The 13909-nt window shown below is 36.0% G+C and overlaps 1 protein-coding gene across 1 annotated transcript in view; it reads left to right on the top strand.

The window, feature by feature from the left end:
* The window catches only part of LOC119784299 (ERC protein 2-like), a 226543-nt gene that overhangs the window by 48767 nt on the left and 163867 nt on the right, over positions 1-13909 (top strand). The window contains exon 9 of the mRNA XM_038286276.1: positions 3870-4037. Within this exon, the coding sequence (XP_038142204.1) occupies positions 3870-4037 (168 nt within the window). The remainder of the gene's footprint in view (positions 1-3869; positions 4038-13909) is intronic.

The following is a 13909-nucleotide window of genomic DNA, read 5'->3' as shown; positions in this document are numbered from 1 at the left end:
TTAATTTTAACCCAAATATCCAACATTTAGTAGCGCCACAGCAGCACTCTGTTAAATTGCTAGTCAAAACACATTTGTGTGGTAGAACCATCAGCCAGTTCAAGCACAGGAGAGGGTAGTGATGCTGAGGTATATGGAGGCATCACACCTCTGTTAAAACCAGAAACCTGTGAAACACCTAATACAGCCCTGTTATTATGCAGTTAGGCTCTGACAAATCATCATCTGGGATCGTTTCCTAAATGTTCCAAGCACAGAAAAGATGCCGTTGATTGCTCAAACTTCTCCTGATCTCATCTGTCCTGCTTCACCCACTTTGAAAGCAGCTCAGGATCCTCAGGAAACTTAAATAAGCTGATGACATCCTTATGGGGAAAACAAGCAACAAGCTGCAACACAACACAAAGACATAGCGGTATCTTAATCCATGAAAGGTTCAGCAGCTGTTCATAGTATTTATTCAGGCAAAATAGAAATATCTACAATAGTTCAGTATTTTTCGGAAAAAAAGATAAGTTACTGTTTACTCTAACGCATACATTTCAATTACACTACTTTAAGCTTTGGGGTTGTAAGGTGAGAAAATGTGGAAAAGGTTCAAGAGGTATAAATACTTTTGCAAGCCACTATAACCCATCTGAAAAAGCTAGATGAGGTTTACTGTTCAAAAACTTTTCATGGAGCACTTTAACCCAGTAATAGATAACAGCCTCTCTGTTGTGTTAATATCCTTAAACCAAATGAACTAAAATGCCATGATCTCTTTTCACCCTTTCTCACTCAGCTTGCTTTTACCCTTTCTCCTTTTCATTCAATCATCTCTGCCTGTTCACCTGTATCTTTCTCTCCTTGTTTCTCATGTATGCTTTTTGGCAGCGACGAGTGCTTAAAGGGGGTATTAGCACGGAATCTGTGCAAAACCATCACAGCTTAGCAGGCTAGTGAAGGTGAGACAGCAGGGATTTCCTTTCGGCCCCTTTGCTACATTTTTGCTAAATTGCTTCTTGTCAGGTGAAGTTGAAGCATAGAAGGCCTGCCTTTCTTTCTGTCATACTTATTGTGGACACAAATATGCATGCTCATGCACGGCAAGCTCCGTGTGTCTATCTAAATGGTATAATGTGCACACACATAATGAAAGTATAAAGGATTAGTGATATGCCTAATGTGGGTGTATGCTTGTGTGTGCAAATATAATTTGGGGAGGACAGAGGCATTCTCAGTATAGACTTTGGTTGGCTGCCAAAGAACCATCTTACACCTGGAGCTCTTGGCTGGCTCATAGGGATATAGCATTAGGGATAACTGCAGTACTCAGAAAAACACAGTGTCTTTCAATTTTACAAATACAGTATAAATAGTTTAAGGAAGCAAGTCAGCTAAGGTGTTACACTCTTCTCTTTCTGACCCAATTGGCATCTTACTTTTCTCTAGTGTGTAGCTCATTTTTACCCTATAATTTAGCAGGTTAGTCTGACCTAAAGTTACTAAAAGATTAAGAACTCTTTCGGGAGACAAACCCTTGGTCAATGGATTTACTTCATAAATCCCTTTTCTATTCATTCCATACTTAAAATTTTTTTTTGCACATTATATCTGCCTTCAACCAGCTGCATTCATGAAAACACATACTTTCATACACCAATATGCAGATTGGGAAATCTGTGGTTTAGTGCCTTGCCCAGGGCACATCGGCATGTTACAAAAGAAAGCTGGAATTGAACCAATCCAAACCATTCTGACATTTCAAAACAACAACTCCATTCAGTAAACCACAGTTGCCTGAATAGCATGTACTAAACCAACCCTTCCATATCTTTGGAAGGTGTTCAATGTTCCACATGAAAAACAAAAATCCTTTTAATTGCAGGTTTTAACTAAACTAATAATTATGATTTTGGTTCCCAATAATAGCATAACAGTTAAAATTAAGGAATAACTTTTTTTCTAAGTTGAACATTTTGAAGATCAGTTCTTTTTTATTATTTGGCTGAAAGTAAATTAGATACGTATATATGTGAGACAATGGAGCACATTTTGAAAAAGTAAAATGCTATAAATATCATTGGAGAAAAAAAAAGGTGGTGGAATATAAATCCCCTGGTGTTGATCTGGACAACAAATTGGATCAGAGACGCAACTGTGAAGTCATCTACAAGAGGGGACAGAGGACATTGTACTTTTCGATGAAGCTAAGGTTCTTCATGTGTTTGCAGAAAGATGCAGTGTGTATTCCATAAACTTGTTGTGTAGAGTGTAATTTCTGCTGCCATAATCTTAATGAATGACTGAAAAAAAAAGCTCAGCATGCTTGTGAGGGAGTCTGTCTATGTTCTGGGAACTTTTCTAGAAACTGTGGGGATGATTTTACCAAAAAAAAAAAAAAAGCATTGTCCATACAAAAACAAAAAAAACATTATGCCCCATCGCTCTTTAGAAGATTGTTAAAGCACAGCAGCATCTTTAATCAAAGGTTTTTCTAGATATGCTGCAAGGAAGATCATTACTTGAGGTCCTTTGTTTCTTCAGCTATCAACATCTACAACAACTTGTTAAAAATAAGACTGAATTATGACATGTAATTTGCCTTTGAGATTTAAAAATTATTTTTGTATTTAATTTTGTGTAACATCAAGTTCTTTAATTTCTATGAGGTTTGTGTGTCACATATGATTCTTCTTAGGCACCAGTCAAATTCAATCTATAATTTATTTATTTTCATATTAAATTGATTGACCAGGAAACAGACTAAAGAGAAGGGGGCAAAAAAACGATAGAGGTCAATGGGCCATAACTCAAACCCATGACAGCTGATTCAAGGACTGAGGCCTTTGGACATGGATCAAACGCTTAACCCCTGTGCCACTGCTACTGTACATCCATCCCATATGATTTAATAGTATTTTCTGTTGTGTTTGTAGTAGAATAGTGTGTAGAACTGTTAGTGCTGTACTCTTTTAGGGCATAGTACACAATCACTGCATTACAGTATATTTCCATTACCTTGCCAACCATCTTTTTATTTATTATCTTTACAAGACAAATATTCTGATTGATAAATGATCAACTTGTTAATGAAAGGCATTTACTAAAGTGTGAAATCAGAAAAGTAAATTTGTGTTTAAACTATCTTGAAATATCAAATAGATGAACTGTAACTAAACTTTAAGTTGTTTTGCTCTACATGTTGCGAAGCAGTTCTTGTAAGAGCAGATACTAGGCTCTCTTTTACTGTCTCTCTTTGTTTCTCTACAATTCACATTAAAGCGCAAATCCACATGTTGAGTTTAAATGAACTCATTCTGTGTAGAGTGACAAAAGGAGCTTGGATAGAAATCAGTAGTTGAAGGAACAGAATTTCCACTCAACACGCCAGATTAAAATGGAAACGTGCATGTGGATCGTTTTAGTCAGTGCTTCAGAATGCTAATGCCCAACATGAGTTTTGGATGAAGCTCAGATATCTCTCAGTTCTTTGCACAGAGCCAGATACAGAGGATTTAAAAGTGTGAGTGTGAAGCAGGTGAGCAATGTGATCTATGGCAGCGCCAGGACAATCATGCAACACTCTCAATAATAAATGATAGAAATGACTTCAAATTCCCCTTCCTTAACACATATTTTTACACCATCACTCTGCAATGTTTTATACTGTAAATATTACAAGACTTTTACTACTTCCAAATATCAACAATTAAGTGTGCTGAAAGATGTGGTTTCTAGAATTGACCACTTAAGTGTGATGAGAGAAAATGTGTAATAAAAAGTTTTTTTTAAATCTTGTTAATCTGTTTTCCTTTCCTGTACCATTTGTTGTAAATCCTATTTTGATGATTATTCTTACATTTTCTTCTCTCGATTTATAATAGGTGGATGCTCTGCGAGTGCGCCTCGAGGAGAAGGAACAGATCCTGACTAAAAAGTCAAAGCAACTGCAGGACTTAAGTGATGAAAAGAGCACACTGACGGGAGAAATCAGAGATATGAAGGACATGCTGGATGTCAAGGAGAGAAAAGTGAATATCCTACAGAAGAAGGTAAAGAGTTCAGCCAGTTTTGTAATACTTTCATTATTCATCCTCAAAGTATTTTTATTATGATTAAGAAGTCTAACAATTGTTGGACCTTGTTTTAAATCTACATCAGAGTAGATTGAAATGCATTCTACTAATTGGGTCTTTTGTCATCACTTGATTGGAGACGTACAGTGCAAGCTGCTGTTTTGTTCTTGGAAATAAACGTAACCAATTCTGACCGACATAAATGGATGATTACACAGTAATCACTGTAATACACTTGAGCTAGAGACGGTTTTGTGGTTATTAAAGAGATAAGTAATGCAATATAGATCATACACAATAATTCAAGAGGACTGTACTGCAGCAGTAGGGGCACCACCATATTTATAATCAGTGCAGTATGTTCACACTTGAAGTCAATCCTGAAACAAATTGGTCGTTTTGGGGAATTTAGTTAAGTCATATTAAATCAACTTTTCTTAGGTTTAGGTTTTACTAATCTAATGATTGGTATTAGCCTTCAAGGAAAAGGATAAACCTAAGGTATTAAATTAGGGTTAGGTATTAATTAAGCTAATGCTTTAGTTTTCTCCTAAACTGCCAGTATACAAACATATCTACTAGTTAGGGGTAATTTGTCAAAAAAAAATGTTAAATTGGATTATGAAATTAAAAAAAGTAATTGCTCTAAATTTTGAAATAAAATGATTTAACAAAACATATTCAACAATTCAGCCCAATTAACCAACCTCTATGCACTACACTTGTAAAAAGGGCAGCAATGCTTTGAAGTCATAAATATTGAACAGTAATGAAACAGTTAACATTCGATGTTAGGTCTATCTGTTGTCATTAATGATTCATTTCTGCTTGAACACTCTCTCAAATGACTTGGTTAAATGTTATTTACAGTATAAGCAGATGGTCATTGTTTGGCTGTTCGATGTCTCTGTCTGTGCGGCTATTTAGGTATGGATTCAGAACTTAACACAAAGACATCATCCATTGTCTCAGGATTTTCTGACATGGATGCGTAGAAGATCTTGTAGATGGTGTACAACAATGCAAATCTCATTTATTTGATCTTGGATGTCACACACACACCACATGCTTGTGATGTCTTAATGACTTTTATGAGGGTAGCTATTCAGACAGGGTGTGTTGCTACCTGTGGTGTACATCTTGGCCATTCCGCTATAGACCAATTACTCACACATAATGGTCTTCACTTAGCTTTGTTGTTTCCTCTGTCCTTAAATTAGAGCTTCCTCTCTCCTTCCTCCCTCCCTCTTACTGAGTTTAATGAAAATGCTCTCCGAAGGTCATACACATTGCTACAAGTCTGTGTATGCTGGGCCTTTGTGATACAAGCTGGATTATTGTGTTCATGCTGTACTTGCAAAACTGTACATAAAATAGAGCTTTGGACATTAAATAGTTTATTATTTAAATGGAATTAAGAAAAAGATTAAAGAAATAAGAAAATTAAAAGGGAATTGGATTATATCATAAAATGAAAAGGAATCATGTTTGGAAATCAAAAGCAAATTTATTTGGCTTCAAAATCGATATCAGTATTTTTTTTCTTAAGAAAACCCTTCACCTTTTTAATGACACCATGTATTAAGGGGTATAGCAATATACTGCTCACAAAATATTTAATTTGTAGTTACCAACCCATTCCACTGCTCTGCTGATGCCTTATAACAGTTCCTTATGTGGCCAGAGCTTTTAAGGTTAAGATGAAGCCTTACTCTATTGAACGCAAACAGTTCAACTGACCCATTGATATAAGAAAATGGAGACTTTGATGCAAATCATTTCCTAGTCAAAAATTGTCTGTAATTGCTACCTAATACCAAGGGAATAAGTCTTTTACATGTTTATGTTCAGGTAAAATATTTACAATAATAAGTATTGTAGGTACTATTGTAGTATTGTAGGTCACTATTCATCACATGGGAATTTTACATTTGGTACATGGTTTTCAAATGTGATTTTCAAATGTGACATTTTGTTACTTTTGTGCAAGGGGCACTAAAAGATAGATTAAATGAAATGATGGCAAGGAGAATGCCAAAAGTGGTTGCATTTAAAGCTTCCTACAGGTTATGTAGGGGTAAAAAAACATGTCTGACTGTGCTGGTTAGAGGTAATAGGAGTTTGCCACACAAACCCCCTTAGCAAACCATTGAATAGAAGGAAAACCTGTAAGAAGCTCTTAATTTTGAGCGGGTACGATTTACCTTACAGTATCACAAACACCAGGAATATATAGGCAGGACTGCAATAAAAGGGTTAAGATCAAAGCATATTCACTTAAGGTGAGCTAGAAGTACATATTTTAATCTGATTCAAAATTTGTGGCAGTTCTGAATACCAATGTTAACTGTTGTTCTCCATCCAATCACACTGAGGTTAAGCTATTTAGCAAAGAATAGGCCAATCAGTCACAGTCCATAAGTGTAAAATTCAGGCTATATAAACTTGTGCCATACTCCTCAATTACTCTGAAGTTATTTTCCCTTTCTGCTTCACAACTTTGTGGTACTTCTGATGATTGTTTTTTATAAAATCCAACCAAAATACATAATGTTGTTTGTGGTTTTAGTGTAAAAAAACTGTGAAGGAGATTAACCCTCTACAATGCTCTGTGTAAAGAATTCTTAAAGGCAAAAGAACTCGTATGTTTTTTTTTTCTGAAATACCTCTGAATTTTTATATGTATATAAGGATTTTTTTAAAGCTGCAGTTTGAAAAAAAAAAATACAGATTTTTGGGCTTAACCTAAAAATACATCATATTGTCCAGGCATGAGCAGTATAGCACCTTTAAAGACAGTCTTTAGCTGCTGTAAGTATCCTTAATTAGTTAACTGCTTAGTCTTAAGAGAGTATGAGGAATACATCTACTCTTTCCAGATGTTATTTGGACAGTCAGCACAGTTTATTGTATAGTTGCATGATGTCATTGCTGTAGCTTAACGCACAGGTTGATCCTAATAATAAGAGGCTCAATATGTCTGAAAATAATGAAGGAATGGTCTTTGAAACTTGCAGAAAAAGAAGAAAATGTGAACACACTGTTCTTATGTATCACAACACAGAACAGTGGGGACTCTGTTCACATCCTTGGTCAATCAGACCATGTCAAATGCATAATGATGCATTTATTTGTTTATTTTTTCCATTTACATTTCTTTTTTTCCTCTCCCTTTGGCTACGGGGGAAGGGTGGGGAGGTACACATGCACAACCGTTTGTGGTATGGTTTTGGCATAGATGTGTTATTCATGTTCAAACATTGTGGTTATCACAATCCATATTCATACTTGTAGAAAGGCTTTCTGTGTGCATAGAAACATCGTATCCCCACTATCATTTTCCCACTATTAGCAGCCTCAGAAACAAAAAGCTGTGGTTGTGTCTGACTGGGCTAGATGATTAAGTTTTTATGTATCCATATGGAAGGATCCTCCATCCACACATGGCTCTCCCATTTATTATGTATTGTTAGTTTCTTCTGGCCTTTGAGGCCTTTTGGGGAATCACACTGTGTTCTGATGCTGGCTTTGCAAGAACTTATTATGGCCTGCTGATATAGCTGTCTTTTGCCTAGTTTCATGAAACTTTTCCTGTTGAGAACAGAGCGGACAGCAAGGCTGATGGAGATCCATATTCTTCTTTCTTCAAATGTTAGGTTTAGCACTAGGTGGGTGTTGTAAGGGTCTGGGTAAGGCCATACAAATTAATGCAAACTGAATGGAAGTTATGCAAAGTGCCGTTTGTATAGTGGGCCATAACGTGTGTGTTCAGTCTTGATAGATCTGTGATGAGGCCACCAGTACCTTTCATCCTAATGGATACCAGCTGACCAATCAAAGTACAGAGACATGGCCACAGATAAGACCATTGGAGCAGGGGAAATTCTGGTAAACTGCTCACAAAAGGGGACCCCCTCTCTTCCTATTCTACCCCTCCCCCTCATTGCTGCTATCAGCAATCAGCCTGGGTTAATAGTCAGAGCCCAAGGCTGGTTGATTGAGGCCAGCTACACATCCGACAGGACGGAACCCCAAGTTGGGTTACAAAAAAGACCCCAGCCATTCACATTGATCTTTCTGCCTCATCACAATGTACATACTTCATTTCAGGAGGCAAAATGTGTTTTATGATTTTTCAGAAGATGAGAAACTGAAAGCTAAAGGGAATCCTGATGATACTGCACCCTTACTCAAGCTGGCCTTTTAACTTTTTGGCAGTCTACTATTTATGCCTAAAGATCTAAGAAAGGCACTTAAGGCTAATACTCTCTGTGGAAAGTGAATCACAGTTTGACTCTTGAACTCCGAGTTAAATTGTATGACTGAATGCTTTATTAAACTTGTCTAACCAGATCACTGTAAATTGGACCTGGGTCAGAAGCTACAAACAGCTGTTGTGGTCCTCACCAGGTGGCCACACTTTCAGACTTCTTTCTTGTTATCGTGCTCTTTGACTGCAAAGCGAAAAAGTATTAATGTTAATGGTGCTGGAAGGAGATGACTGAAGCACTATTGTAATCACCCAGCAATCTTTGCAACATTCTGCAGCTGGGTTGGTTCAGAGAAAGAGTCTTAAGCCGAAAGAGTATGGACATTGATCAACATCTTGAAAGAACACTGATTGATTGCTCACGTATGCAATGGAGGTTGCACATGTGCATTGTCTCCTTTTTTTTGGTCTTTTTTTCTATCTTGGATTTTGCTTTATTTGCTTTGTCAGGAAAAAAAATACCATGAAAACTGTTTCCTTGTCTGCATTTTCTTGTATGTGTGCATTCATAGTCAATTGATATGTATGAATGCAGTGAAAGGTTTCTGTTGAAATGGCCTTTGGGAGGCAGGAATGTGTGTGAGAAGAGGGGAGGCTGTCTACCTGTCAAATGTGTCAGTGCTATGTGCTGCTCCCATTGCCTGAACCAAGCCTGACACTAGTGATAATAATCACACAGACTGAGTAAAATATGTGGCTTTTCCACAATGTATGTTCAGAAAAGCCATAAATCCTAATAAACTCACAAAATTAAACTGCAAACATGCATTCTTGTTTGTACTGGTATTAAGTAAGAAGATTTCATGTATATAAATATTTTTTCTTGGACTTTCATAGTTTTAATCTAAGTACCACTAGCCACAATTGTATTTTATTTTTCTTATGCTTTATGGTAAGGAACTTTCCATTTAGTTTGTCAGATGTTTTTCTTTTTTCATTTTTACATGAGAAAAATGAGTAGCATAAGACTTAACAAAATAATATTCTAAAGGAAGATCAGTTATGTAGGTGTACATTGAAATAATTTTTACCAATTTTGACATAATTTTGCCCCAAAAATAACAGACAGAAAGCTTTTACTCAAATGTACCACTGTGTAAATAATAACAACTTTTACATGAGGGTCTATTGAGTTGTTTTTCCAAGGGTTTACCATATTATTTCTTTAATTTCTTTAATTCCGGACCAATCTTATGTCACTGAATCAATATAAATTATGTTTTATTGTCAGAATGGCACATTTAAAGAGATTTACCTGTACCCTTTTTAAATGTGTTTAGTGTGATTTTTTTTTCTACTTTTGTGCATAATTGTCAAAGGAAAAAGGAGAATCCTAAAAAAATGTTTCATATTACACCTGATAAATCAGTAAATAAAAAAAAAATTAAAAAAGGCTAGCAGCTGAAGAAGTAATTTATTATTTAAAATTCAGTTCCTTTTAATTCCTTAAACTGAGTTTGCAATTTGAATAGAAATTAATAAAAATTTGTTGCCACCATAATTTTCTTTTATTTTTATTAGGTCTTCTTTTCATCCTCCTCTTCTGGACACCAATCGATGAGATAATACAAAATTGGTACCCAAGATATTTTGATAGGCTTTTTAATCTGCAATCAAGCAGAAAAGCATGTCCTTTCATGCTATAGGTGTGTCACTTTAAACATTTACTTTCCCAAACAACCCATTAGTTTATAGAATTTCACAATTACTAATTCATAATGCTCCCTTTTTATACAATGTCTGTATCCTTGCAATAAGGTGTTTTGATAGGTTTACCTGATTATGAGTTAGATTTGGTTTGTCAGATACATTGGTCTGTGAGATGAAGATGGAAAAAAATAGAAAATACAAACCCAAAATGCAATCTTGGTTGATTTGTCAGTTGATTATTGTGCCAATGACTGCTAACTGCCACATGGAGGCGCCAACTTACACAGTATAGCCTCCTGGCACTTGTTTGTTTTAAGTTGTGTGTTTTTTTTTTAGTGGATATAAGATGGGTAAAAGACACAGGTTGATGAAGCAAGGCCCTGAATATCATGCATTTCCTTTCCTCTTTAGGACTGAACAATATCGACTTACATACTATGGGGAAAAAAAATCTGTGCAGGGCTTTATAACTGTAATTATGCATTTCTATTTGCAGAACATTATTTCCATTAGCTGGCCTTTCAAACTAATTTAATGTTTTGACTTTGTCATTAATTTCTGCTGGTAAAGACACCTTTTTACTGTCTATCAATGAGTCCACTGTCACTGACCCCTCTGTGTTCAAGTGTCCACTAACATAAAAATTGATGCCAGGATCTCTGGGTAATTTTTTTAGTCGCTGACAAGAAAATGCTTCCCTGACACAGTTACCAATTATTTTTTGCACTTTTTATTAGTCCAAAAGATATTTAAAATGAAAAAGCTATTGGATACTCACGGCGGTCACTCTCTGTACTGGCTCTTTTTTTGTTTTGCAGAAAATTATTCATTTTGAAGTTACAGAGTTTTTCTTTTTGTTTGGATGGCAGACAGAAGGGTCGGACAAATTTGTAGTTCTGCTTAGGGAAAAGGCTGCTTTTAGACCACAGTTTGTTCATTTTGTTGTGTCTGTGTTTTTTTTTTTTTTTTTTTTTTTTTCCCAAACACTGCGTGTGATATCTCCTACCCCCTAAATTATATCGTTTTTGATAACCATGATAGATATAGAAACGTGATATAGAAGTTAGCAGCGGAGTTGTAATCCTATTAAGGAAAACATTCAAATTTTTAAATAACTGTGACTTTACATCAATATAGCTCAGATGTTATTTGAGACTTAAAACTTGTTTCCTTAAAAGCTTAATAATACATGTCAGTTTGTTTTCATTTTATAAATAGGGTGAATTATCCCCTATTTATATCGGATCACACAAATGGACTTGACAATACTGACAGTGTGAAAGAGATCTTTACATATGCTACATTTCTTCTTCAGGTTAAATCTTCCTTTTTTGGTTTGTACCGTTGGTCTTCTAATGACACATGAGTACAAGAGACTGTTTCAGCACTTCCCACTCAACACAGTTTTTTTCTTTTTTAAATCTAAATATAAGAAACATTTCTCATGATCTCTGGATGGTCAGGGTTTGGATTTTTAGATATTTTCCCTGCTGTCATTAGGTAATTAATTGTTGTAAGTTAATTTTCCTAGATTTTCATAGTTTATTATTCATGCTTTACCTCTTGATTTACTTAAGTGATAAGATCAATTCCTGTATTACTATTCAGCTAGGTTTTTCCTTGCGTTTCTCTCCGTCTGCTCCTTCTCATTTGATCCTTTCCCTCAGCTCCTCCGCTCCATCGGTCTCAGCTGTTCCTCATCTCCTCCTGATTACATTCACCTGTTTGCCATGCCTTCTCTGCACTCTCCCTTGGTATATATTGCCCTCTGGTTGTCTATGTCCTAGCTGGTTTCTTCTGTTTGATTTCCTTATTCTCTTATGCTTTTCCTCATGTTCTATTGTCTCTGTTAATGTGTCTTTTGTCGTCACCAGTTTTCTCCGCCAGTTTGTGCCTTGAACTGTTTCCCCAGTGTCCCCTCTTAAGCTTTTTTAGTTAAGACTGACTTAGCTTTTACTCAGTTCTACACTCAGGTCCTCCCTTTTTACAACATGACAGGTATTTATTTCCACTTTGCATGTACACATTATGAAATTTTGGACAACTTTGTTAATATTTTCTTTTTTTAACAACACCTATGTTGTTAAAGCTTGAGTAGCCATACTCTCATTGCTTACACCAGATACCAGTTTTTAGATAGGGTTAGGGCATTCAAGAACAACAGGCACTTTTACAAAGTAGGGCTGGATACCAAATAAAGACACACCCTAAGATAGTAGACACAATCTTGGCGTGATACCAAGTTGCCGTATGTATAAAAACTTTTTTCAGGGATCTTTTCTATTTTTTTTGACTCCAGTGAGGAGTTCTAGACATTGAGTCTAACACTGATATACTATACTATTTCTTAGCTAAACTTAGATGGAATTATGTTAAAGTTTGACTCCTGTTTAAGAGTTATTTACTTTAGGAAGTGTTACTTAAAATGTTATTGCGAGAGTGTTCCCTTACACTTCATTCTAAGACCTTCCACTAGGAGACCCAAGATATCAGGGTATGTCCAGTTTGCTCATAAAGGTCCAATGTCCTGCACGTTTTGATTCAGGTGCTTCCACATCCAAATCAAATGGCTGTATTACCTGTTCATGCAGTCATTTTTTCCAGAGTCCTGCTAATGAAGTGATTATTTGAATCATGTGTGTTGAAGCTGAGAAACATCTGAAAAGTGCAGTACTTTAAGGATTAGAACCAAGGGCCCTACAATATTCCATTCAAGCTGAAATGGAGGATATAGTGGCACGTTCAAAATCCTACAGCTGTACACAGAACCATAAAAAGTTGGTTATCTTGGGTAAAAAATTGTAAAAATGGGTCTACAAAGGAATGAAATAGCAAAAAGACAAAATTATGAGGGCCCTGCCAAAGCTTCCTGTCAAAAGGCAATTATTGACCTATATTTTCATGAAGTTGGATAGGCGTTTGAATAAGAGGAGTTGTTAATGCCAACCCTGACCCATTTTTACAACTTTTTACCCAAGAGCGATCCTTGGGACCGTAACTCACCCGGCCAATGAGATACTGAAGGTCACTGTGCTGTCGATGAAGGGCAAATTATTTTCCTGACCAAAAATAGCATGTGTCTATCGATATCCAGTAAGGTCAAAAGGGGTCTAGAAGGAGGGCTAAAGGGACTAGAAAACAAAGGCTTGAGCAGAGAAACATGTAAAAAAAAGTATGAATCTTCCATCTTGGTCCCTGGTCAAGACATAAAGAGATGGGGCTGAGGAAAGGGACAATATAACGGGCACAAATAAACCTCAAAGCAAGAAAGTTTCTTATTGAAAACCTTGAGATTGATGTCACTTGTTGAGAGCCAAACCTCCTAACCTGGTAAGTCTTGGACTCTATAAACCAGTCACTAAATAAGATAAACATGCCCACTGTTATATTGTGTACCAGCACAGGAATGACATATGCAATTGCTTTATATCAGGAAACAGCGCAGCACTAACATCTGCTGGGAAGGTGATCATCTGCTGTAATTAAAAATTATTTTATCTTAAAACCAAAATCCACACAAATGATAGTTTTTTACCTGCACAAATTAGGTAGCACTGAAAAAGTAGGCTAGACAATTTTGATTAAATTCAAAGCTTAATTGGGGGATAGTTGACCTCTGTGTGGCCTTAAACATAATCTTTAATATCTCTGAAAAAACAGCACATATCATCTTTATTTATTTCATTTTTACAGTTTTTTTTTTTTTACAATTACATTATTGTTTTAAATGCACTAAAGAAGCAATAACCATTCAGTCTATTTGCTGAGTTTTTTCACATCGGTGGGGTTTCAGCTCATGCAGCTGAAGCTCCTCCTATTTGGTGAATAAATGTTTTCATTTCAGGTTCAAGACGTTACTAACATATGACTTTCATAATGAATGTTGATTCATCCGGTGGAAATTGACTGACGACTGGTACTTACAGAC

The sequence above is a fragment of the Cyprinodon tularosa genome, unplaced genomic scaffold (genome assembly GCF_016077235.1).
Source record: "Cyprinodon tularosa strain WSP-4 unplaced genomic scaffold, ASM1607723v1 ctg223, whole genome shotgun sequence".
NCBI classification, from domain to species: domain Eukaryota; kingdom Metazoa; phylum Chordata; class Actinopteri; order Cyprinodontiformes; family Cyprinodontidae; genus Cyprinodon; species Cyprinodon tularosa.
The sequence above is the reverse complement of the archived record's forward strand: the minus strand, read 5'-3'. Positions and strand labels throughout refer to the sequence as shown.